The sequence below is a fragment of the Vidua chalybeata genome, chromosome 18 (genome assembly GCF_026979565.1).
Source record: "Vidua chalybeata isolate OUT-0048 chromosome 18, bVidCha1 merged haplotype, whole genome shotgun sequence".
Taxonomy (NCBI): Eukaryota; Metazoa; Chordata; class Aves; order Passeriformes; family Viduidae; genus Vidua; species Vidua chalybeata.
The window spans coordinates 10,751,000-10,775,633 of NC_071547.1; the positions used below are offsets into that span (position 1 = coordinate 10,751,000).

The 24,634-nt window shown below is 52.7% G+C and overlaps 1 protein-coding gene across 1 annotated transcript in view; it reads right to left on the reverse strand.

Annotated features, from left to right (window-relative positions):
* The window catches only part of TBX5 (T-box transcription factor 5), a 38,180-nt gene extending 19,144 nt beyond the window's left edge, over window positions 1-19,036 (reverse strand). The window contains exons 1-7 of the mRNA XM_053959607.1: window positions 18,997-19,036; window positions 16,362-16,537; window positions 14,637-14,731; window positions 11,987-12,106; window positions 10,573-10,720; window positions 8,419-8,571; window positions 3-94 (exon numbers count right to left, since the gene is read on the reverse strand). Of these exons, the coding sequence (XP_053815582.1) occupies window positions 3-94; window positions 8,419-8,571; window positions 10,573-10,720; window positions 11,987-12,106; window positions 14,637-14,731; window positions 16,362-16,537; window positions 18,997-19,036 (824 nt within the window). The remainder of the gene's footprint in view (window positions 1-2; window positions 95-8,418; window positions 8,572-10,572; window positions 10,721-11,986; window positions 12,107-14,636; window positions 14,732-16,361; window positions 16,538-18,996) is intronic.
* Window positions 19,037-24,634: the final 5,598 nt, after the last annotated feature.

The window sequence follows — 24,634 nt, forward strand, 5'->3', positions numbered from 1 at the left end:
ACCTCTGCATCCTGGACATCCTGTGGAGCTCCATGTCGTCGCTGCCACGGAAGCCTTTGGCAAAGGGGTTGTTCTCGATCTTCAGCTGGGTGATCTGAAAGGGAGGAAACGCAACGCGGTCATCGCCAGTCCAAGGCATGGCCTGGGAGAGAGGGGACAGTGGTTATTAAACCCAAGGCCGGTGGGATGGGAGGGAAAATACAGCTTGCAGGGAACTCCAGTCATCCCTCAGCCCAGGCACTGACCACTCCAGATGGGCCTTTCCCTGGAATGCTCCACAGGAAAAATATCTCCTGTCAACAGCCTCTCGCTTCTCCCAGGCTTGTTCCATAACTAACACATGGGACTGCTCACACACATTTTTCTCTGGAGAAAATCTGCTTTCTGAGAATTCTTACTTTCATTTTGCTGTTGGGACAGAAAGGGCTTTCCTGCTCAGAGGACCAGGGACGGGTCTGAACAAATCCCAACAAGTATTTTCTCATCGGTGCACAGGCAAGACCAAAAGCTCACCTCTCAGACCCTGCACCCTCTCTCCCAGCCCAGTGATTTGCACCCCTTGGGTGTTTCAGACCAGCTAAATGTGCTCCAGGTGCTCTGCATCTGCCATCCTGCCCCACACCTGGCAGCACTGCATGGGCTAATTACCTCAATTACACTTGGAGGGCAACTTCACCTGTGACCATCAAACCCTGGAGGGTTTTTTGTCTCCCCACCTCTTCCAGTTTGCTCACTAAGTGAGCTGCCTTGAGAATCTGAGAATCCCCTCAGACTCAACTTTGGTCCCCTTAGAACGTCTAAATTTAACATTTAAAGCAGCTTCTAGACAGACCATGCCCTTACCCAAAGGGACTGTGCTGCTCCAAGAGGTTCATTCCCCTCCTGCACTACTTTTCCTGAGGGTTTTGGTGAGCAGGGCTTGTCATTTAAGCCAGTATTCATTGTGGACCAGCAACACCCTCAGCTACCCTGTGGATCCTGTAAAAACTCCCTCTGCCATGCCAAATCTGATGAAAATGCTTTGGTGCCTTGGCAGGAGAGGACTGAGCCTGGACCAGGTGTGATATTGCTGCAAAGCCCCAGATTTGGGCAGAAAAGGGGAAAGTTCCCTTTTTTTTTTCCCTCTTTTTTCCATCACTGCCTGGCAGTCTGAGCTCTCAGCAAGGAATCAGGAGAGAAGACACTTGCCCAGGAGGAAAGACAAGCCCGTGTTTGCCACTGGAGGAACTTCACACTCTCACCACGTTTTATGGAAACCCCGTCCTTCCTTCCCATTGAGAGTTGGCCAAGGGGAAGGAAAGAGCTCAGGATCAACGGAGGGAGAACAGAGAGAGGTTCATGTTCACCGAGTCAAGCACAAACAGCCGGGCCCAGCTCCCTGCCAAAATCCAAAGAGGAAAATCTGGCTCGCCCAGTGTCAATAGCAAACCTCGCCAGGTGTATGCACAACCAGATTATTTTGCTCTTTTCTTGTCTTTTTTTGCATATTTTTTTTCCAAGGGACGTTTGTTTATTTGCCATTTTTGCCTCATTCAGCCCCAAACTTCTCACAGAACGCCCCCACCACACTTACACTTATCTCCACAGGCATTCCCATTAAATCAGGACCATACTTCAGCACATAAACAAGCCCTTGGCACTTTTGGCACTTATTTTTTTTTTTTTTTTTGTCCCTCATTTCAGGTTTCAAAGAGAAGGGCAAACAAACAATCTTTTGGGGTCAATTTGCCAGTTGAGCCATTCTCTAGCAATAAAACAGAGGTGCATTTTGTAATTAAAAGCCCTGAATTATTACACAACCAGCCGTGTATTTTGCAAAGCAGCTGCCTATCGGTTTGAAGGTGGTGACTCTTCTAGAATGAATAATAGGCATTATTCAACATTTTGAATGTTCCTGAAGCCCTGTAAATGTAGGAGTTGTCCTCCCTTGCCGACCCCAATGGCAATATTTGCTCACATAAGTGAAGTCCTTCAGCGAGTGAGGATTTACAGGATTGGCACCAGCACACAAAGGCACAAAGGGCCGGATTCATCCCAACCTGGCCGAAGGCATTTCAACCAAGGCGCCTGCACTGGGAGCCTCAGCTCCCTGCTGGAATCAAGGGAGGGAGATGGGGAGTGCCAGAGGGCCCTGGGGTGGGTGGCAGTGCCTTCACAGGTCCCCAGTGCGCTCTGGTCACTGGAGGAGGAGCCAGCAGTGCTCCAGCCCCTTGTTTAAGCCCCTCGGTTGAATGCCCCGTTTGATTCTTCAAGCTTTTAATGACCCACGAAATTGCAGCCAAAATATCAAAACGGGACCTCAATATTGCAAATCTGGTGATTTAGCAGAAGTCCCCTAACCCACACGAGGAACACACTTACAAGCAAAGGTGTTGGTGCTGGTGACCAAAAGCCCCAAGAGAATCACAGCCAACTTCAGCCGCCTTAAAATTAAGGATCTGCTGGATTGAAGGCATCTAAAAACCAGGGACTACAGCTTTAGAATTAATTCTCAGACCTTTGGTGTACTTCAGATGGATTGGAGCTTCCAGAACAAAGTTTCCCCAGGTGACAAATCATGGCATCAGCCACCACAAAGCCAGGGGAGCCCAAGCCAGATTTAACAAAACTGTACACAACAAACTAGAAAACAGAGAAAAAGTTGGTGGATCCCTGCTTTAGCAAACAACCTGTGGAAGATGTTTCATTTGGCCACTTTTTTGCCTGACTTCCAAACTATTTCAGAGGTGGAAAAGCAAACGCAGGGGAGGAAATAAACTTCTTCTGGATCAGCTTTGCCACAGCAAAACTGAATTTAATTGACTATAACTCATGGTGGGGCAGGGGGGGAGAAAAGCTGTCAGAAAGTCAAATGACAATTACCTCATGAAAAATAAAACAAAATACAACGTCCTGCGAGGTCATTAAGACAGAGTGCCCAGGGCTGAATTATACAGCACAGGTTCAATAAAACTGAAGGGCTTTGTTTGCGTATTTGTTACTGACGGCAAAGCTTCACTGGCTCCTGGAGCCGCCACAGACCCTTGGAGATCAGAGCTCTGCAGGGTGAAGCCTCCCAGATTTCCACTTTCCAGAGCTTGTCTGACCTATGGGTTCATCCTCACTTTAATGGGAAGTGACAGTTCCCAATGGAATTGGGAATCCCAAAGGAATCCCTGGCCTGCTCCCCTGCACTCCTTTCTCTGGGCTAATTGGCCACAAAGCTCTTCTGCTGAGACCTTCCCAACAGCATCTTTAGCTCCAGCATGACAAAATTTAGCTTTGCATCGAGTTAGGTCGAGGAAAGATGCGTTACTTCTTTTTCCTTTACCACAGACATGTATTTATATGGGATTTGTGCCTAAGGGCTCATGAATATCATTACAGCCAAAATCAGAACTACCATTTTGTATTATTTTTTATCAAGAACTTGCCATGACAAGATTTTTCTCAATTGTTTCTCACTTAAGAAGTTGAAATAAAGTTGAAACTTTGTTAGGGGTGATGTGCTCCACACCAGGTGCTCTGGGCTCTATTTTATTTATGTATTTTGCTATCAGCTTCTTTTTTTTTAAGCACTTAAGCTAAGGGAAAACACTTCACCTGGATCTTTTTGGGCTCTTCTGAAACTAAGAAAGGTCGGGCATTCTGGAAAAGGAATGGTCTGCAAGGAATGTGGATCCTTAATTTCTGAGTTCTCACTCAGGTTTACTTGGAGAACTTAAAACTGATTGGGGGGGGGGGGGGGATTCACCATTTAGTGATGAAGAGGTGCAGGTGACCACCCTTGAGAGGTGCAGAGCACTCCTGGAGCTGCCCTCCCCGTGGGGATCTGTGTCTCCCTGGCTGCAGGTGGCCGTGGCCCTGCTCAGGGTGGCAGAGAGGGACCAGGAGCAGCTGTGGCACCGCTGGAGCTGGCTGTGCTGGGAGCCACAGGAGGCTCCCCTGGCGCTGGAGAGCACACAGGCTGTTTCTTTCGGGCTCTCAGGTGGCAACCAAGGCAGGGTGGAGGAGGAAGCCAAAGCAGAGGAGTGGGAAGGAGAGAAAGAGATGAAGACAAGGTGCCTGCTGAGCCCAGGGACATCTGGGCCAAGCAGAGGAGCTGGATGGGAGCTCCTCGGAGCACGGGAGAAGGGAGGGGAGGAGCTGCTGGCAGAGGGGAGAAGATGCTGAGCCCGAGGGCAGTGAAAGAAGTGGGAGGGACTGGGGGGCTGGTTGGGGGTACTGGGGTGAGACAGGGGCTCACTGGGGAGGCTGCTGCCTGAACTGGGGCACAAGGACCAAGGGTGGGCAGAGAGACTTGGCAGGGTTCTGGGGGAAGGAGATGAGTCTGCAGGCAGGATGGATGCTGCATCCAGAGGGAGTCTTGGCCAAGCTTGAGGAGAGGGGCTGCTCTGAGGTCCAAAAGGGTCCAGGGGCTCGGGGCTGGCTGAGCACCCCATCCCAGGGCTGGCAGGGAGCAGGGACAAGACTGGGGACAGAGGGAGACAAGGCTGTGTCAGCCAGAGCTGTGAAGGGCACAGGACCTCTGGAAGGAAGCGCTGTCCCACCAAGGCCTGGAACAGCAGTAAGGATCACGAGGAGCCCCAGAGAGGGTCAGGGAGAGAGCAGCAGCTCCCTGCCATCCTCAGGTGCCCCAGGGCTGCACAGAAGCCACCAGGTCTGGTGATGAAGAAGAGCTCCTTGGTCTCACCTTGCTTAGCCCCAGGGAGCTCTGTCTCTCCCAGCACCTGGGGTCCCCTCTTTGGAGAAGAGCCTGCCCTGGGCAAGGAGAGGGGCTGTCCCCTCTTCCCAACCAGATGGAGAAACACAGGGACAATGGCCCCAGGAGGGGCAGGGAGAGCTTGGGGGCTGCACAGGGGAATCCCATGAGATGCCAGCCTGGCCACCACACTGGTGGCCTCTGCTGAAGTGGTGGAGGTGGCCACCTGCAACCTAAGACAAGGAAAATGGAGCTGTCAGGAGAAAACACCCCACACCCGAGGACCTGCCCACCTCCAGCCCTCAAAGACAGTGACAAGAAGCCACATGCTCAGGGGGGGACAGGCAGCTCTCCAGAACTCCCAGAATGAAGCATCAGCTGACTCACCAGCACGATTTTAGCGCTGGGTCTTTTTAGGGGAAGGATGAAGCTCGGTATTCAGAAATCCCAGCAGATATCTGGCAGTGAATCCAGTCTTTGGCCATGCCCTGCCCCGCCCCTCCCTGGTGCACACAGCATTTCTGGGTGCCTGTAACCTCCCACCCGGGGCTAACGTTTCCTTAAAAGAATTTTGACTACCAAGAATGTTAAATAACTTAGGGTGGGGGGAAAAAATCAGCATAAAACCGGATATCCTGAGGGGGGGGGGGGAACCAATATAAAGCCCAAGTCCAGCTAAGGGGGAAAGTAGGTTGTAAAAATTAATGAGAATAATTGTTGTGAATTCTTGCTTTTGAAAGAACCCTCGTGAGGGCAGAACCTTAATTATTTCTGTCTATTAGGTTCATTTCCTGGTCCTAAGCAGAGAGCTCATACCTAATAAATACAAGCCAGTAACACAATGATTTAAGCCACAGCAAAATGGTGCTTAACTGCAGGGGAAGTTAATATTTGGGAATCAACCTGATTGCAAGCACCCATTGTGTAAATGGCAAGGAAATGAAATGTGCATGTGACCTTTTTTAACACCTCGATATTTCTGGGGTGTTTTTAAGGGTAGCAGAGAGGGGGGAGGTGAGCAATGGAGCTGCTGACAACCACCCTGAGAACTTCACCAAAACTCTCCTCATAGCTTAAGCCTCTTTTTGGGGAGTAGGGCTGAGGAGAGGGAGATCCCAGGGTGCTTAAATATCTTTTCAGGCTGTCTAAAATACCAGGGGAAATAAGCACAAGCCCTGTGCTGGGATTGCAGCTGTGCTCTTGGAATAAATTGACCTATCTGGAAGCAGGCAGGTATTTCTATAAGCTGTGTAAGCATGGACTCAAATGCATTTTGGGGTGAGTCACACAATTCATTCTGTAATAGAATTCAGCTATAATACAGCTCTTGAAACCTAAACCCCATGCAGGGATGAATTTGTGTGTGTGTGTAAAATACATGGGTGTATAAAACTCTGTGTAAAATATGTCAGAGGCTGGGTGGGGTGGATGGGAAAGATTGCATGAGGGATGAGCTGCAGGTGAGGGGTGAAGGTGAGAGAGAAATGGGAAAAAGTCAGCAGTGCACTGACAGCAAGAGCTGGGGATGCCCCACGCGTCGGGGGGCTGCCATCCTTTATGGCTGGGGAAATGCAGCCTGCGCTGCAAGAGGAAAATCTGATTTTCCAAGCAACCTCTCAGCTGTGAAAGCTGAGCTCAGGTTTCAGCTGGTGGAAAAGACCCCAACTCAGTTTCACCCACCTCAGCTGGAAGATGTTTCTCCTCAGCATTTGCATCAACCCCAATATCATTCCCCATCTGCACTGGGGTGAGCTACAAGCTTTACTCCCTTCCCTGCAGGGAGATGCCATTTAGGGAAGATCATCCCCTGCTTTATTTTTATGGCTCTATCTTTCCCAATTGGGATTTTATTTTGGGGCTACAGCCACTCTTCCCCTGTTCCCCCCTGATTCCAAGCAGCACGGGGAGCAATGTGTGTGTCAGGGGGCATAGGGATGTCAGAGTCTGTAAAACGTGTCAGGGGTGTGTAAAATGTGTCCTGGTGTGTCTGTGGGGATTCCTGCCTGTGTCAGATACACAGATGTCATTTCTTATCACACAGATGTTGCTGATTTACAATCAAATATTCCTGCTCCTCCTAGCATGGCAGTTTTCCCAAACTACTGTACTTACATGTTCCTGCTTTGCTTTCGTTTTATTTGCATGATCATTTCTTTTCCTATAAACCAGCCCCATTTTTCTTCAAAGGAGAGCAGTTCCATTCACGTCTGTTTTCTGCTCGGGAAATGCCTTTAAAGCAGGCAGTGTGTCCTGTTTTATTAACTCCCACTTCTATTAATATTATATTCTTTCTGCAAATCCATCAAGCAGAAGTTAAACTTGATTTTATAGCATCCACAGTGGAGTTATAATTTAAGGCATAATTTGGCAAGGACTCAATTTGGATTCGGTTTGCTTGTCCTGGCCGTGCCAGCAGCTCCTATTTTAAAGGGCAGGGAAGTATTTTCCTTTCTCCCTAGTTATGGTGGAACACTCTTTCTTCTGCAGCCCAGCTCTGCTCTCTGCATCTTGCTGGTCAGCTGATGGATGGAGGAAATGCAATCATTTCACACAGGTTTAGGAACCTGCATTTCCAGGAAAGCATCCAGGATTTCTTTGGGGTGCTAAATTACTTTTCTCTGCTTGAGAAACAATTATTCTATCGGTACAAAGGAGCCATCCTACCTGCCTGTAAGTACAAGTTTATAGTAAGTGCTTTGTGTGTGATTAAGAGAGGAATTTCCTTTTTTGCTGAAAGAAATAGAGTTTTCATGGGGCTGTGGCAAGGGACAGTTGGTGAAAGACATCCCTGATTCATCTGTGGAGAAGCACCCTGCCTTCAACACTCAGCCTTCCTCCTCCTCCCTGCTGGGTGGGGAAGCTCAAACCCAAGCAGGGAAGGAGCAGGAGCAGCGGGCTCCTCGCAGAGGGGCAGCGACAGCACGCCAAGAAAACCCTTATTCCACCCAACCCTTTCCTACTCCAGCAGAGGACAAACCCAGCCCGTCATTTTCGTGCTTTGTTTGCCTGATGTCGGGAGCTGAGCCTCCCTTTCCTGCCCGGGCCCCCCGGCTGCCAAGCCCGCAGCCCCCCGTGGGCAGCCGGGTTATCAGCGCCCGGCCGCGGAGGGGAGCGCCCGGCTCCCTCCTCCAGATTAGGAGCCTTTGACCCATGGGGAGGGGGGAAGATAAAGCAAACTTCCTCGGTTGGTCGTCTCCATGTGAGCAAAGCATCCTGGTGAGCTCATTCCCCCTCCCCGGCTCGCCCCGAGCCTGGCTTTGGGGGCTTTGTGTGGCCAGGAATAACAGAGGGGATGGGATGGGGATGTGAGAGAGGAAAGGGGAAGGGAGAGGAGCGAGAAGGGAGGAAGAAAACGGGCGAGGGAGAGGAAAAGACAAGAAGAAAGGACAAGGAGAGGAAAAAGAAGGGGACAAGGAGCGGAAAGAAAGGGGAAGAGAAAGGAGAAGGAAGGAAAAGAAAAGGACAGGGAGGGGAGAGGAGGAGAAGAAAGGAGAAGGGGACAAGGAGAAGAAAAGGAAGGGGACAAGGAAGTGGAGAAGAGGGAAAAGGAGGGGGAAAGGAGAAGGACAGAAAGAAAAAAGGAGAAGGAAGGAGTAGAAAGAAAAGGGGGAAAGAAAAAGAAGAGGTGAAAGAAGAAGTAGGGAGGGAAGAGGGGCTGAGTTTCTCAGGAAGAGCAGCGGGAAGAGGGAAGGAGCGGGATGCGGTTTGCCGGGCCGGGGGCCGGCCCAGCCCCTCACCTTGTGGTTTTGGTAGGAGGTGACGGCGATGAAGGCGGTCTCCGGGAAGACGTGGGTGCAGAAGGCGGTGTTCTTGGAGCCGAAGCCGTTGTTCTCGTCCGCTTTCACGATGTGAAGCCGGGGCTGGTATTTGTGCATGGAGTTCAGGATGATCTGGGCAAGGGGAGAAGGAGAGGACATCCCGTGGGAATGGAGGGGACACAGCACGGCGCATTCCCCCCTTCCAGGGGAGGAGAAGGCACACACCAGCAGGAACCCGCAGCCCCTTCCCCAATTATTTGCCCTTTTCAGGACCCCCTTCGAAGGGCAGATTGAGCTGCTAGGGTAGGGGCACGGATCTCTCCAGAAACTCGCCCGGGAGCCCAGCAGGGCCGGGAAGTGCTGTCAAAGGTGCTTCCTCACCTGCTCCCCCCTCCCCAGCCCCCCTCCATCCACACAAACCCCTGAGGGGGCAGAGCTGCTCCCCCAACACGTGCTGGGGGCAAATGGGGCCATCCCGACACCCCCCCATCCCATCCCGGGCGGGTAAAGAGTGAAGAAAGGGTGAGGGAAGAGAGCTGGAGGGACTGGGGGGTTTAGGGCCATCCCTCCCGCCAGCCACCCGCAGAGGACGGTGGCGGAGCCGGGAGGGGCTGTGGCGGTGTTCCAGATAAAAAGCGGGCCCTGCTCGGTACCGGGTTAATCTCGGGGGAGGATGGGGGGCGGCGGGGGGCCGCTCGGGCCCGATAATGACTGCCGGACCCTGGCGACAGCGAGACGCAGCGCGTCCCGCCGCCGCCTCCCCCGTCCCGGGGGTTTAAGCAAATTGCTTTGACATCCAGGAAAGTCGTAGACATCAACGGTGAACGATCTAATGGTTTTTAATTTCATTACAGCGACTCTAATTGAGAGGCTCCTGGCGCAGCTCCTCCTCTGAAGTCCCTTATTGTCCCCTCAGCGTCTTCGGTTTGTTTGGAGGGACTTTTTCCCCGGAGCCGCCTGTTCCCAGCGGGGATGCCTGGCCCCTTTCCCCCGGGCCGGATCCCCCCCTTGTCCCCAAAAGCACCCCGGGGGTGGGATGGGTTCCCCCGGCTGCGCTGCTCCCCTCCCTCCTCCCGCAGGAAAGGTCCTGATCCCTGGGAAGCAGCCCTTGCAAACCCCTTCTGCACCAGCTCTATTAGAATTAAAATAAAATCCGAATTATAAAAAGAAAAAGGAAATCAACCCCCGCAAATGGAGGTGCAAAGGAGAGCTTGTAAATGATGCTCAGCATTGCGGTGGGCTGGGGACTCTGCTGGCTCCTCTCCCCTAAAGCCCTCTCACTTCTTGGCTACCACGTGGGCGAGATTTAATAGCACAAAATTTATCATTAAAAAGCGAAGAAAAGAAAAAAAAAACAGCTTGGAAAAAATGAAACTGAAGTGTTGAAACAAGACTGGAGAAAAATCTACTCTTGGAAAGGGCTGGCGGGATCTGGAGTCACATATTCATTCAATTATATATTTTATATATTTATATATATATATATATATATATATATATATATATACACATTTTTTTTTATTCATACATGCACATATATATTTGCTCAGAGGAACTCGCATCTTTGGAGACCTTCGAAGGAGGGCTGTTCCTGGCTGCAGAATTCACACAAATTTTCACGGCCCCACGAGTCTCGCAAAGACCTTTTTAATGCCCAAGAAGTTCTAGCGGGACTTCAATTTCTCTAATTGTCTTTAATTATTGTTACTTTTCTTTCTTTTTTTTTCTTTTTTTTTTTTTTTTTCCCTGATCGGGGGATCCACAGCGTTTAAAGTCCTATTTCCTCCGCTAATTATGCCTGATTGATTTTACCTGTTAGGCAAATTCCCGGAGGCAGCGAGCGGATTTTAACGACTGGGGACTCCCCATGCGATTAAAATCAGGGTGCCCAAATACTCAGTCGAGCCAGGAGAGTTTCACCCACTCGCCAACTCCAGGCCCCGGGGGTCTGTCATCAGTTCCCATGAAATAACCCGGCTTTAAGGTTTATGCTTCTGTTTCTGGGGGGCCCTCAGTGGGGTTCATCCCGCTCTCTCAGGGGTGAACACAACACCTGGATTTGAGGGTGGGTGACACCGGCACCACCTCGGTGGCAGGGGACACCGGTGCCCTTGTCCCAGCCCCGGTACTTACATGTCCGAAGGGATCCAGGTGGTTGTTGGTGAGTTTGAGCTTCTGGAAGGACACCAGCTGCCTCATCCAGTGCGCGCCGGTAGCCGGGGAGTCGGGGTGCACGTACAGCCTGCCGGGCATGGCCGGCTCCGCCTTGCCTGTCACCGACCTGCGTGGGGACACGGGGCTGAGCTGCGGCCACGTGCGGACGGCCCGTGGGAAGTCAAAGTTTTGAATTCCGTCCTCTCCCGCGGGCTCCTGCACCCCATCCATCCCTTCCTGGGGTTCCTACTCCCCGTCCATCCCTTCCTGGGGTTTCTGCACCCCATCCATCCCTTCCTGGGGCTCCTACTCCCTATCCGTCCTTTCCTGGGGTTTCTGCACCCCATCGATCCCTTCCTGGGGTTCCTACTCCCTGTCCGTCCCTTCCTGGGGTTCCTACTCCCTGTCCGTCCTCTCCCGTGGGCTGCTGCACCCCATCCATCCTTTCCCGGGGTTCCTACTCCCTGACCGTCCTTTCCTGGAGCTCCTGCACCCCATTCCATCCCTTCCTGAGGTTTCTGCACCCCATCCATCCCTTCCTGGGGTTCCTGCACCACATCCATCCTTTCCCGGGGTTCCTACTCCCTGTCCGTCCTTTCCTGGAGCTCCTGCACCCCATTCCATCCCTTCCTGAGGTTTCTGCACCCGATCCATCCCTTCCCGGAGCTCCTACTCCCCATCCATCCCTTCCTGAGGTTCCTACTCCCCGTCCGTCCCCTCCCGTGGGCTCCTGCACCCCATCCATCCCTTCCTGAGGTTCCTACTCCCCCGTCCGTCCTTTCCTCGAGCTTCTGCTCCCCGTCCTTCCCCCCTTGGGGCTCCTGCTCCCCCTCTGTCCTTTCCTGGAGCTCCTGCTCCCCAGCCATCCCTTTCTGGGGCTCCTGCTCCCCGTCCGTCCCTTCCTGGGGTTCCGCCCGTGGGCTGCTGCTCCCCGTCCGTCCCCTCCCACCCAGGTACCCCGTGCCGGGGAGAAAAGGCATTTCCAGCACGGCTGGCTCGGGGAATTGCTGAGCTCTTTGGCACCTTTCCCGTCGGAGATGGCTCTCGCCCGTTTAACCCCATCCTTCCCCCTTTCCATAATTAACGGCCAGGAGTAAAGAACCGATCCTTAAAGACTTTCCTGCCCGGAGATATTCCCTTCCTTAATATAATTAAACCGTCAGCTCCACAATAGCAAATAATGTCATCGTCAAACAAGATTCGTTAATTGCGACAGAAATCCTGCGGTTTTTCCTTTTTTTTGGACGCATTTCTCTCCCAGGGGCTGTACGCCCAGGTGAAACTCCTGCAGCCCAAGATTTTGCATGGAAAAAGAAGGACGAGCCGCTGATTGAAGGATTTCTCCCACCCGGGCAGCCCAGAGGTCTCGTCCCTCTCCCCCACGCGTGCCTACCATTTATTATCCGCGAATTTGTATCTGTGGTCATCCGCGGGTACAATATCCATCAACAGGATGTACTTCGTTTTTGGATTGAGTCCAGTGACCTTCACTTTGTAACTGGGGAACATTCGCCTGTTGAAAAAATAAATAAATAAAAGTATAAAAGCAGAGAAAGTTTCCCAGGGTGGTTTCGTGTGTGTGCGAGGAGGAGACATCGTGGGGGGAACATTTAACCAAAGGGTTAAACCACGTTCCCAGGCGGATCCTCCCCATCGTCCCCTTGGGATGTGGGACAAGTTTGGGTGCTGCTGGGTTCCATCCGAGGCGAACCGGGTGTTTTATCAAAGCAAAATCAGAATTTCGAAGCTGGCGGGTTTGTTTATTCACCACCTCGTGTGTCTGCTCATCTGTTGGTATTTTTACTAATTATTTCTTTCGCCAAAGTTTGGAATCTCCGTTTTTTTTAAACAAATCCGAGCGTGAGAACTTTTGGAAGCAAGTTACTTCCTTCCCTCCATAAACCGCTGGAACGGGAGAGGAAATTTGCCAAAAAATAAAAGTTTTAAAATAAAAGTTATAATATAGATACTCCTATAAAATTATATTTATATATCTTTCTATAAATGTATATGTTTATAGAAATACATTCTCATATACTACATATATAGAAATATAAACATTTTAAAATACATTTATATGAACACCTTGAGGTTCTAGGGACAGATACGGAGCAAAAACCCTTCACGCACTCAGGTGTAAGAGAAAATCCGTGAACAGCCGTGCGGTCACCCCGAGAGAGCAGCAAACACACCTGACAAATCCTTGGAAACCCTCGGATACACACAAGGCAGGGGCTTTTCGAAATATTTTCCATTACTGCAAGGCAGGCACTTAAACCACTGCTGTTATTTTAGTTCGAGCTTTCCAAATATTTAAAAATAAAGCAGATGAAAATGGAGCCCTGGACTTAAAACACGCATAAACAAAAAAAAAAAAAAAAAAAAAAAAAAAAATACCCCCCAAAAAAAAAAAGTCCCACACCTCTAAAAATACCGCGCTCTTCTCCGAGGCTCGGGATCTTATCGCTGCCGTGGGGCACCTGGCCTGGGCTTTAATTCGCTTCTAAAAAGTTGAAGGGGGGTGAAAAGCGCCCAGCGAAGGACGCGGGTGTTGAACTTTAAGTTTTAAGAGGGAAGAAACCAAATTCCAGCTGGAGATTGATCCGTAACTCCATCGAAAACACCTGAGCACCAGGACCAGGGACTTCAACCAGAACCACGGGCAATGGCATAAAAAAGGAAACCTTGCCCGCATCCCCCCTCGAGCCCTGCCCTGTAAATGTCTCTTTTATTGCTCTCCAGATGAGATCTCTGGCCACAGGGATTTTTGTTTGAAATTTCTGCAAGGTGGTTTCTGTCTCCCTTCGAGAGTTGATTTCTTTTTTCTTTTTTTTTTTTTTTTTTTTTTTTTTTTCTCCCTGTGAACCGGGTTTTTTTTTTCAGGAGATCCTTACACCGACATCATCCCATGTCCCCTTGGCCACAAACCCCTTTCAAATCCATTTTTGCAGCAGCGAGGTTCAAGGGGAAGGCGAGATCTATTCGCTAAAACTTTATCCAACCAGCTCGGTACTTATTTTCCCCCTTCCTCTTCAAGCAAATTTTGGAAGACCACAACAAATAGCAGCTGACAGAGCAAAATGAAAGTTTGATTCTGCCTTGTTGATTGTGTCTCTACAATCTAAAACTATTCCTACAGGTGGAGGCTTTTTCCCTTTTTCTCCAAGCATTCTAATTGAAAATCACAACGAAAAATCCTCCCTGGGGCTGCCCCCAATTTGTTGATAGGACTGGAGAGACTTTTTTACTGCATCTCGCTGGCCACTCTTCAATTTAACAACCCTCCACCACCTTAATACCCAGGATAATGTTAAATCCCCTCAAAAATACCTGCGTCCACATAGAAATATCTGCGGGTCAGGTTTACACAGCCGGTCATGGAATCCATTAGAACCCCAATAAAGTTGGATTTGCAAGGCTGCGTATTTTTCCGCACACCCACGCAGATAAACACCCGCATAGAAATACACCCACATGATATTTATTTGCGGACGCATCTATCTCTGCATCTAAACAGCTTTGTTATCTCTCTATAAACAGTAGCTTAAGGCCGCCTAGACTTTTAAAAGGAGCGAACTGGCTGAGATGGGAATATTCGCTCCAGAGTGAGCAAAAATAAATTAAAAACTCTGTAAAACGGCATAAAACTTTGGGGGGGGGGGAGCAGAAGAGCCAAAATCCTCCAATAATAATAATAATAATAATAATAATAATAATAATAATAATAATAATGGCCCACCGAGCTGCTCTAAACAAAGTTTGCTTTTTGGCCAAGTGGTTGCAACTCGCGCTCGCCTGGAAAGTTTCCAAAGGCCTGAAGTCGGAATTAATGATCCAACTGTTCTGGCTAAGAAAGAAGCCAGAAGAAACAATTTCTGCCGCCTCTCCACGGCCGGGCAGTGGCACACACACACACGAGGGCTCGGACACGAGAGCTGTCACTGTCCCCGTGCCAGGGAGGTGCCCGGTGCCCCCCATCCAGGCGGGTGTGTCCCCCCGTCCCCGCAAACACGGAGGGGACCGCGGAGCCCCCCTGCTCTTACCTCCCGGCCTTTGTTATGATCATCTCCGTGCCCACTTCGTGGAACTTCAGCCACAGCTCGCGTTCGTGCAAAAACACCTTGATGCCCTCCATGCCCTGCGGAGCGGGGAGGCACAGAGCGTCAGCCCCGAGAGCGGCGGGGACAGCCCCGAGAGCGGCGGGGACAGCCCCGGGGGGAGCGGGGACAGCCCCGAGAGCGGCGGGGACAGCCCCGGGGGGAGCGGGGACAGCCCTGGGGGGAGCGGGGACAGCCCCGAGGGGAGCGGGGACAGCCCCGAGAGCGGCGGGGACAGCCCCGAGGGGAGCGGGGACAGCCCCGAGGGGAGCGGGGACGGCCCCGAGGGGAGCGGGGACAGCCCCGAGAGGAGCTCGCAGGGGAAGGGCCGGGCTCTGCGGGCCGGAGCTCGGGGCATTCCCGGGATAACCCTGCCGCCAAGCCGGCCAGAGGGGGTTTCCAGGCCGGAGCGCGGTGCTGCTGCTTAGGGCAGGCCCGGAGCGGGGTCCTGCGGGCCGCGGGGCTCCTGGGGCGGGGAGGCGATGGGAGAGAACCCCCAGAGCCGGCTCCAACCGCATCCTCCCAGAGAAGTCCCCCGCTGCTCTGGCCCAGCTGCTCCCAGAGCCAAGCGGAGGAGATTTACACCGTCCCACGAGTGATTTACACCCCCGGCTGCGCTCTACAGGCTAGAGCGGCGTGGGGTGTCACCCTGCCCCCCTCGCCCCCTGATTTTCTCTTTCCCACCCAAGAGCTGCGAGCCCTGCGGTTGGGGCAGATGCCACCGCGGGGACAGCACATCCCTCCACGCGGGCTGGGAGGCACAGGGGACACCCCCGGCCAAAGCAAGCGCTTCTCCCGCTCGCTAAAAAAGCCCGGTCAAACTTCGGGGGTCGCTTTCCAAACACCCCAGTGGCCCCGAGCCCCCCAGTGCCCGTCCCGGTGCCCACCGAGCCTTCTGCCGCACCCCGTGGGCAGCGGGGTCCATCGGGGGAACCTGCCAGGGGATAAGGGGGCTCCGCGGGGGGACCCCACAGTCGGCACGACGGTGTAAAATCTCCTTTCCCCGCATTTCTCCCCTCCGCTCGCAGGGCTGCCCGAGCCGGCGGGGCCGGTCCAGCACCGGGAGCTCCCAGCACGGGGAGAAGCCGAGGGACGGCTCGGAGCACCGAGATCCCGCACGGAGCCCACGCGTGTCCCGGCACACGCAGCGCCAGGGGGGCGAGGGCTGGGGGAGGGGATGAGGGACACCCCAAGTGTCGCTCTGGGGGTGCCCACGCGTGACTCAGCCTGCGCTGAGTGCCCGCTGGGCGTGCGGGGCGCAGCCGTGCCCGCCTGGGTGTCCAAGGGGTGCACAGATGTGGATAGGCACTAAATATATACATTTATACATAAATATAAAGGTATCTCCGCTCTCTGGGTGCTCGCCCGTGCATTTGCCCACACGGGCGTGGGTGTGGGGGTGCCACTGCAGGGCGGGTTCCCCTCGCTGTTATTTGGGGTCCTGCTCCCCCAAAAACTCTCACGGGCATATCCCCGCAGCTTTGGCGCTCGAGCACGACCTCAAATAGCACAAAAGCAGGACGAGGCCCAGGGCCAGGTGAGGCTTTGCCCTCGCGTGGGGCCTGAAATAACCCAGCCACGCAGCTGGGCCGGGGGCAAACCGTGGAGACAAGGGGGAAAGGACCGAACGAGAGAGGGACGGGGTGGAAGGAGAGGAGCGTGGGTGCTTACCTGCTGCGTGAAGGCTGCTTGGGGTGAGGTGGGCGACTTGCTGGTGGCCCCCAGCTGCGTGTCCTGCTTGCCCTCGGCCTGGAGCTCCTTGGCCTCCGAATCCGCCGGCGTGCTGGGCAGCCCGAAGCCTTCCTCGCTATCCGCCATGTTACGAGCTTCCTTCGCCGAATCCCCCACTGCAGGCACACATCGGGAGAGAGCAGAGATAAGAGACGCACAAGTCAATGCTGACGTTTAATAAAATATAGATATTTATCGAGCGGGGTGGCTCCGAGCGAGCGCAGCGCCGGCCGGGGCTGCCCCGACCATCCCAACACTCACTTCCAGCTGCCCAGGGAGGGAGCAAGGCCCTTTAACTTTGGGAGAGGGAGAAATAAAGACTTTTATTTATTATCGCAGCCCGCAAGGGATGATAGGATTGGGGGGGGGGGGCTCGGGGGGGTGGAGAGGGAGGGGAAGGGGGAGGCGGTATTATTGAATGCATCTTTTGGAAAAGGTAAACAGCGCGTTTTAGGGCTGCCTGGCAGCCGAGGGGCTGTGGAACGAGCAGCTCATGGCACAAATGACTCTGGAGGTCGGGGGGTTCGAGGTGGGGGCTCCAGAGCCTCCCCCGAGGCTTGGCCACCTCCAATTCCTCCCGGCTCGCTGCGGCCCAGGGGGTTTAAAGTCCCAACTTTCCTCCCAGGGAAGTGGAAGCTTTCACCCCGCTCCGGTTTGGAGCAGGAAAACACCACTGACACACGAGGCCACTTCTGGCACCCAATTCCCAAGGAAAATTCAACTTTTTGCACCTTTTATAAAACAGGAAAAATTTTAAAAGCCTGTTCTTCTCTTACCCCGGGCAGTTACAAGAAAAGCAAAGGATGGACGAGAAAATTACAATATAAAATGCAAATAAATCAATCGGACAAACGCTGTGCGAGGTAACGAGGAACGAGGACTCGGGCTGGTGAACGAGGGGTGGAATTGGGGCTGGAATGAACTAAGCCATAACATTTAGGATAAAACTGCATCAGCAGAGAAAACGAGATTTAAAATTACATGCTTTATATCTGATGTGAGTAACCGCAGTGAGTTTTAAAACTGTATTTTGACTTATCTTTAAAGGCTCTATCAGGAATGGTAAAAGTTTCATAGCAACACAAAAAAAAAGAAAACAAAAAAACCAAAAAAAAAAAAACCCCAAAAAAACCAACCCCAAAAAAGATAAAAGCCATTGAATTATCTGTTAGGTTTTTATTGTTCTTAAGGAGTTCGGAGTTTTAGAAGCTTTAAAAATATATTTCTTGCATGTTTCAAAGAAGGGGATTCAGTTTTGAAAGGCCAACCATATGGAGGCAATATTTGCTTTAAATACATGAGAATGTTTTTAAATGAGTTCTTCGCCCTGCAACGACATTTGAAAGCTGTTCAAAATCAAGCAGAAAGAGCGAGAAAAAGGCAATTCTCCTTTAAAAGCGAAGGAAAACTGGGAGTGGAAGGGAGGGGGGGAGAAAATGATCTTCCCCGCTAGTGGTGGGTAAGCACACAGGGACGGATATATCATTTAAAAGGACAAAAAGCGAGGGGACTCCAGGTCCGCACCTCTGGAGCTGCAGCTCGTGCAGACGCGGCCCGTGCCCGATCCCTCCCTCCTTCCGTCTCTTCCCAAAGGTTTTTTTTTTTTTTTTCCCAGCGCGCACCCGCCACAGACCCAAGGGCGAAGCGAAAGCGCTGCGAGCGCGGAAAGTGCGCGGGGCGCTGCGGGAGCCGCTGCGCCGGGCCCGGGCCCAGCCCGTGGGGGCAGAGCCGCAGCTCCAGGGACCATTTAAGGCTTTTCTCTTCCCCTCCTCCTCCTTTTTTTTTTTTTTTTTTTTCTTTTTTTTTTTTTTTTCTCCTGGACTGTTGTGGTGTCTTGTTTGTTTGGGTTTTTTTTTTTTTTCCTTGGGAAGTGCTGCTTATGCATTTTTAAATCGATTTCCCTCCAGCTTGCAGCTATGATTCCCCTAGAGCTGGCAAGGCTAGGGGGTAGAGCGAGGGAAAATAATACTAAAAAACCCTAAAGCATGTTTATTAAAACAAAGAGGGACCCAGCCACGGCAGCGCAGCCCAGCCCAGCAAAGCCTCCTCGATGCTCCCCGCGCCCAGACATAATTAAGCAGATATAAAAATAATCATAATTTTAAAAACAGAGGGTGTGACGACAAAAAATAACCCCACAACTAAAAGCATTTGGCGATCCGTGGCTTCTAATTTCTTTTTTATTTTTTTTTTTTTTTCCCCTTAAAAGACCTTCTGAGAAGAAATGGAGCTTGACAGAACCAGGCCGCGGTGGCTGGATGAAAAATGCATCTCGCTTTGCTAAAGTAGCGCCGAGTGGCTTTGCGGGAGGAAAAAACACAAGTGTGGGGGGGAAATAAAAATGAAATAAAAATCCAATCGCCACCCTCTGCTTTTGTTCCGGCTTCTCCGCGGGCCCCCCCAGCCGCAGAGGGAGCGCCGGGCGGAGCAGCCCCCGCTCGCTGCTCCGCTCCCCGCGGCTCCCGGGGCCTCGCAGCTCGCGGTGCCCGCGGGCAGCCGCTCCCTCTCGCTCACGCACCCGCACACACAGAGGACAGACCCCGACGGACAGACATGGCAATGGAAGAGCCGTTACCTTGCTCGTTGAGTTCCATGCAATCAATGCATCTCCACATATATAATGTGTGGCTCTATTTCCCCCGTTTGCAATGGAAATTACAATGGGATCAGGCTTCTCGTGTGCATATTTCCTTTTATTTATTTATATTTGCGGATCAGCATGTGAAAACCCAGCCTGGAAGAAAAAAATCTATCCAATGCAAGCCTGCTTCTCTCTCTCTCTCTCTCTCTCTCTCCTGCTCTCTCCAAACACTTCCAGGTTGTCAGACGCACTAGAAAGGATCCTGAGACCAAGATAAAGTCCCCACCCCCACCCTTTTCTCAGCCTGATCTGATGCAGTTCTCCCCAGCCCACTCTTGCCGCAGCCCAGCTAAAAATAATTTAAAAATTAAAAATAGTAATTAAAAAAAAAAAAAAAAAAAAAGAGAGAGAGAGAGCGCGAGAGGGCGAAAGAGCGGAAAAAGAAAACAGCACCCTCTCGGAAAAAAAAAAAAAAAAGAAGAAGAAGAAAAAAGTTTCGGCCGGCTGGTAAGCCCCGCTCCTCCGGGCAGGTTCGCGGCGCTGCCGCTGCGCGCGGAGCCGGGCGCGGAGCGCGGAGGAGCCGAGCGGAGCGCGGAGGTGACGTGGGCTCGTCCAGCTCCGCTCGCCAAGTGCCGGGACCCACTGCCCAACCAGCTGGGATCCTGCTCCGGAGAGACTCCCTCTCCCACAGCCCTCCCTCCCGCCCCCTCCCCCCCAAACCTCCTTTTCCAGCCTATTTTTCTGGCCGGCAAACAAGAACAAGGCACAAAGACAATCATCAAACTCCCCAGCAACCCTCCCCCTCTCCTTTACCTCCTTCCCCGCTCCCTCCCTCCTTCCCTCCCTCCCTCCTCCATCCATCTCTCCCAACCAAAGAGAAAATTCAGCGTCTGGGAATATCCTGCCCCCCCCCACCCCTAAATAAATCGCTGGCTCCGCTAAGCTCGCACCACCCCCGGTTCCCCCCTCCCGCCCTCACAGGCAGCCCAGAGGTGTGGATTTAAACCCAGCTCTAAATTTGCTGGTGCTCACAGAGGCCTTTTATTGGGGGGTGCGAGGTGTTGCCCTAAAATAGATTTTCCTAATGAGTACAGCCCCCCAAAACACGCGGCGGAGTGGGGCCGAAGGCCCCGGGCTGTGCGCGCGGGGCTGTGGCCCTTGTCGCCGCTTGTGGCCGCAGCCAGGCTCCTTCCCCTGCCCTTTCCCATCCTCTTCCTCGCCCCTCGCCTGCTGCCACGGCCGAGGGCCGCAGCCCCCCGGAGCTCAAATAATCAAGCCGTCAGCGAGGAGAGGGGCTGGGGGTTTATCTGCATCTTCCTTCGCTCTCTCTTTTTTTTTTTTTTTTTTTTTTTTTAATGTATTATTGGGAGGGTAAAGTTGAATAGGTCAGCGCAGGGTAAACAGCCTCCCTGTCGCATTCTGCAGGCTGAAGAGAACCAGATTGGCGAGGCGGATTTTTGATAAGACTCGGAATAAATGGCATGGTTCAGATCTGCTCTGCCCACCCTCCTCCTCCTCCTCCTGCTGCCCCCACCCTCTGCTCGCCGCTCTGTCCCGTCCCCCCACCCATCCAAAAAAAAAAAAAAATCCCTCACTCTTTTCTGCCTCTCAGTAAATTTTTTTTTTCTTTTTTTTTTTTTTTTTTGGCGTTTCGAGGAAGTTTTCAGCAAATCCACCCTCGCTCCCAGCTCTCGCAGGGAGCGATAACACCGGAGCCCTCTGAAAGTTTGAGGTGAGGAAGGGGAAAGTCTGGGGGCGAGAGGCTCTTGGGGAGGGGGCGCGTCTGCGGGTGTAGTTTGGCATCTCCCAAACCCTTCCCATGTGCACGCCAGTCCCAACAGCTACTTGAGAAGAAACAGCCAACAGTAAACGCTTGCAAATAAGAATAATAAAATAACTGCACTTGTAGCCGCAGAGAATAAGCCAGAGAATGCTACTTAAACAAACAGAGCGAAGCTTGTCCCATATTTCATTATTTTTCGAGGGGAAAGGAGCCGTGGAGCCCTTCCAAACACAAATAAACGAGGCAGCAAGGCGGGCGCTCGTTCCCCCGCGGGGAAGGCGGCGGCCGCAGGAGCGGCCCCGGCCTGGGGCGAGCGGGCAGCGGCCCCTCCGCGGAGCCCTTCCCCTGGCCTGGGCTCTGCTCCGAAAGCTGCAAATCCGGGGGGAAGGTGGGAAAAGCAGCCGAAGCAGGCGGGCACGGCGGTGCGGGGAAGCCGCGGCAGCCCGCGGGGAGTGCGGGCCGGCCCCGCGCCGCACGTGTGCTGCGAGCATCCCCGAAAGGAGAGGGGCTTTTCCTTTAAAAAGAAGCAAAAGCAACGAGGAGAAAGGTTTCTCGCAGAGAGCAAGAGCTTCCCTCCCCTCGGCGGAAAGAAAGGGAGAAGTGAAAATCCTGAAGTTCGGAAGAGCGAACCCGAGCACGGCCGCTGCCTAGAAAAGCACTCACCTCTCCAGTGCCAAACTAGCTCTCAAACACCTTGAAGACAAGTTGAAAACGATGCAAATAAATCGAATTTATTTCCGTCTGCAGGTTGGGGGGGGGGAGGAGTGGACAAGGAGGGAAAGGAAAAAAAAAAAAAAAAAAAAAAAAAAAAGCAGCTGGGGAAAAAAAGGACGGCAAATTCAGGCTCCCCCAGGACTGGAAGGGCGAGGCGAGGAGCCTTCCAGCTCGAAGCCGGTTTGTGGTCTCAGACAAATTAAATATTACTGTTTATTACCAGCCATACTCCGATAAAATAAAGAGAGTTCAAGGCGATAGCTGCTATCTCACGAGCTTTGCTCCTATAGGACACGGAGACGTCACCAACCACGCAACTGGCCTATTCTGTCATGGTTGACTGCAGCAGTAATGGAAGGTTAATTTGTATTATTCTCCTCTTTTTAAAGCTCGATCAGGGAGATTCCTGCGCTTTTTTTTTTTTTTTTTCCCAAAAAAGAAATCCATTTGGTGAAATGCAAAAAAAAAAAAAAAAAAAAACAAAAAAAAAAACCCAACCGTGGCTAGGTGTGTGCGACCTCTATATGATGTATGTTTATATATATAAATATAGATATTCACAAGGCAGACTTAGACACGCGGGTGCGAGGGGTTTTATATCATACACGAGCAGGCACGGAGCCGCTGGAAACGTCAGGGAAACCCTCTCGTCCTCGGAGCAGAAGAGGGGGAAAGCAGAAGCAAAACTCCCTCTTCACCACAAGTTAAATAACCCAACGGGATTGGCATTATTCAGCTGAATTTCTTTTTCCAAACAAATAATTCTGTGAGGGTGAGCAGGAAACTTGTCCAATGAACGCTCAGGCGCCTCTGGAAGCAAGCACGCTGGGCTATATATAGTAAATGATAACCTGGTTATTTGCACGGATTCAAGTGTGCTTCGGGAACCGATTATTTGCTGTGATTAAATAAAAAAAATATAGGGGAAAAAAAGAAAAGGAAAAAAAAAAAAAGTAGTAAGTCCAGGCGATTATTTGCCAAATGAGATTGACAAGGGAAAAAAAAAATCAAAACTCTCCAGATCCCTCCAAGTGCAGCCAGTGGCTGCAGAGATGCCGCTGGCGCTGCCCCGTGTCCCAGCTCTCCCTTAACCTGGAGGAATTTTGGGATGCACACGCGGTCGCAGCTGGAAGATTTCACTCAAAATTAAAAAAAAAAAATTTAAAAAAAGAAAAAAAGAAAATGAAAAAAATAAAAGGAAAAAATACACTCACACGTATAGATAAAAAGGTGCTAAAGCGTTTTTTCCTCCAACAGAATAAGAGAGGAGGAGAAACAGGGAGCGAGGAAATAAAGAGCAGCACCTAAGGAAGAGCGAGGAGACGTGCGGGAGCTGAAGGCTGCCAAGGTGAGTTCCCAGCGGGCACCGCAGCCCTGCTCGGGCCGAGGGGCTGAGGCAGCACCCCCCGCACCCCCAGCCCTGCCTGCTCTGCCCTGAGCTCCCCGGGCCGAGCTCTGCGCGCTGCGGGGGAACCAGGCCCGCGGGAAAAGCACCAGCAAGGACGGAGGAAAAAAAATAAAAAGAGAGGAAAAGGCCCCCTTAACCCTGATGCGCCCCATTTGCTGGATCTGGCCGTGCTTGTCAGCTCGGAGTCCTCCCAAATGTCCGGGATGGAGGGAAAAAAAAAACCCTGAGAGAAGGGAAAAAACCCACCGAGGATGGTTCTCCAGCTGGCACCGACCGCCCAAAGTGCTGGCAGCGGAGCAGGACAGGGCCTCACCCAAAATGAGAACTCAAACTTTCTCCCCCGCAGCCGGCATCCTCTCCTGGTGTCCCCTGAGGTCCCCCCCAGCCCCCGAGGCCGCGGAGCCGCGGGACGGGAATCGCTTCCCGCTGCCCGCCCGGGGAGCGCTCGCTCTCGGCCTCGGGGCTGCCGGGGAATGGGAATGGGAGACCCAGCCGGGAGCGGGGAGGGTGAGGGCTCGGAGAAGCAGCGCACGCAGGAATGCAGATGAAGATACACGTAAATACGTGTATTTAAGTACAGATGTGCAGGCAGGAGTGCGGACACCCCGTTTGCAAGCACGCCCCCACACACGATGCCTCTTCGCTCAAGCTTTAAGCGATTTTTATATCCCATGTAGTCCATATATTATTTATTTGGTATCTTTAGACTAAACGTGCAGTGCAACCGCGCGAGTGCTGAGATCCAGGAGTTCCTCGTGAATAAACGTGGCTGTTTGTGCACGGAAATACCCACAGGCACAGCACAAAAATCGCGTGTGTGGATGTGCAGGTGATGAGATCTTCACAAACACTTGCCCAACAGCGTTTCCGCCAGCTCAAGCCATCCCTGCCCATCCGCTATTGGTTTTATATGGATATTTACGTTTTACCCGGGCCTTAAAGACGCATTTTTGGGTGCACACAAGCCTTAATCAGCCCCCACCCTCCTCGCAGCTCAGTGGGAGTGGGCGCAAACCTGCGCACCAGCAGAAGGCGGGCGAGTGGATCGGCGTGGATGCACCGCCTATGCACCACACTCTCCCTATGTATCATTATATTTATATATTATCCAGAAATACAAATCCCCCGCCCGCATTCTCCAGCAGCCACGGCCCCAAACACCGTGGGGCACTTACCTCCGTGGGGGTGGCGGCTGCGTGGCTGTCCCCCCGCGAGTTCCGCGCAGCCCTGCCAGGCTCGATCCCGGTTTTTCAGCTCCTCGGGCGCGCAGGACCCGGCCCGGGCAGCCCCGGCCGCAGCGCCCGGCCCCGGCGCCTCGGGCCGCGGGGAGCCCCGGCGTTAGGGCCCCGCATGGCCGGAGCCCCGCACGGCCCCCGCGCCCTCCCGCTGCCGCTGCAGGGTGTCCCTGGCCCGCAGCTCTCTCCTTGCGGGATTTCCCCGGCCAGCCGCAGGGAGGGGGATGGCCGGGGTGCTGGCTCGCAGTGGGGTCGAGGTGTCAGCAGTAAGAAATAGTGCCGAGCGTGAACTCGCTCTCCCCCCGCCCGCCCTCCACACCCCTTGAAAATCACTTTTTGGGTCGGCTTAACCAAGTCGAAGAGGTTTTTGTATTTCTTTCGCGGCTCCTCGGCGGCCACCCTGCCCAGGGACGGGGCAGCGCGGCCGCCCGGCTTGTAAAATACAGAGACATCAGCACTTGTGGCTTCCCAACGCTCTTTTTTTTCCTCCTT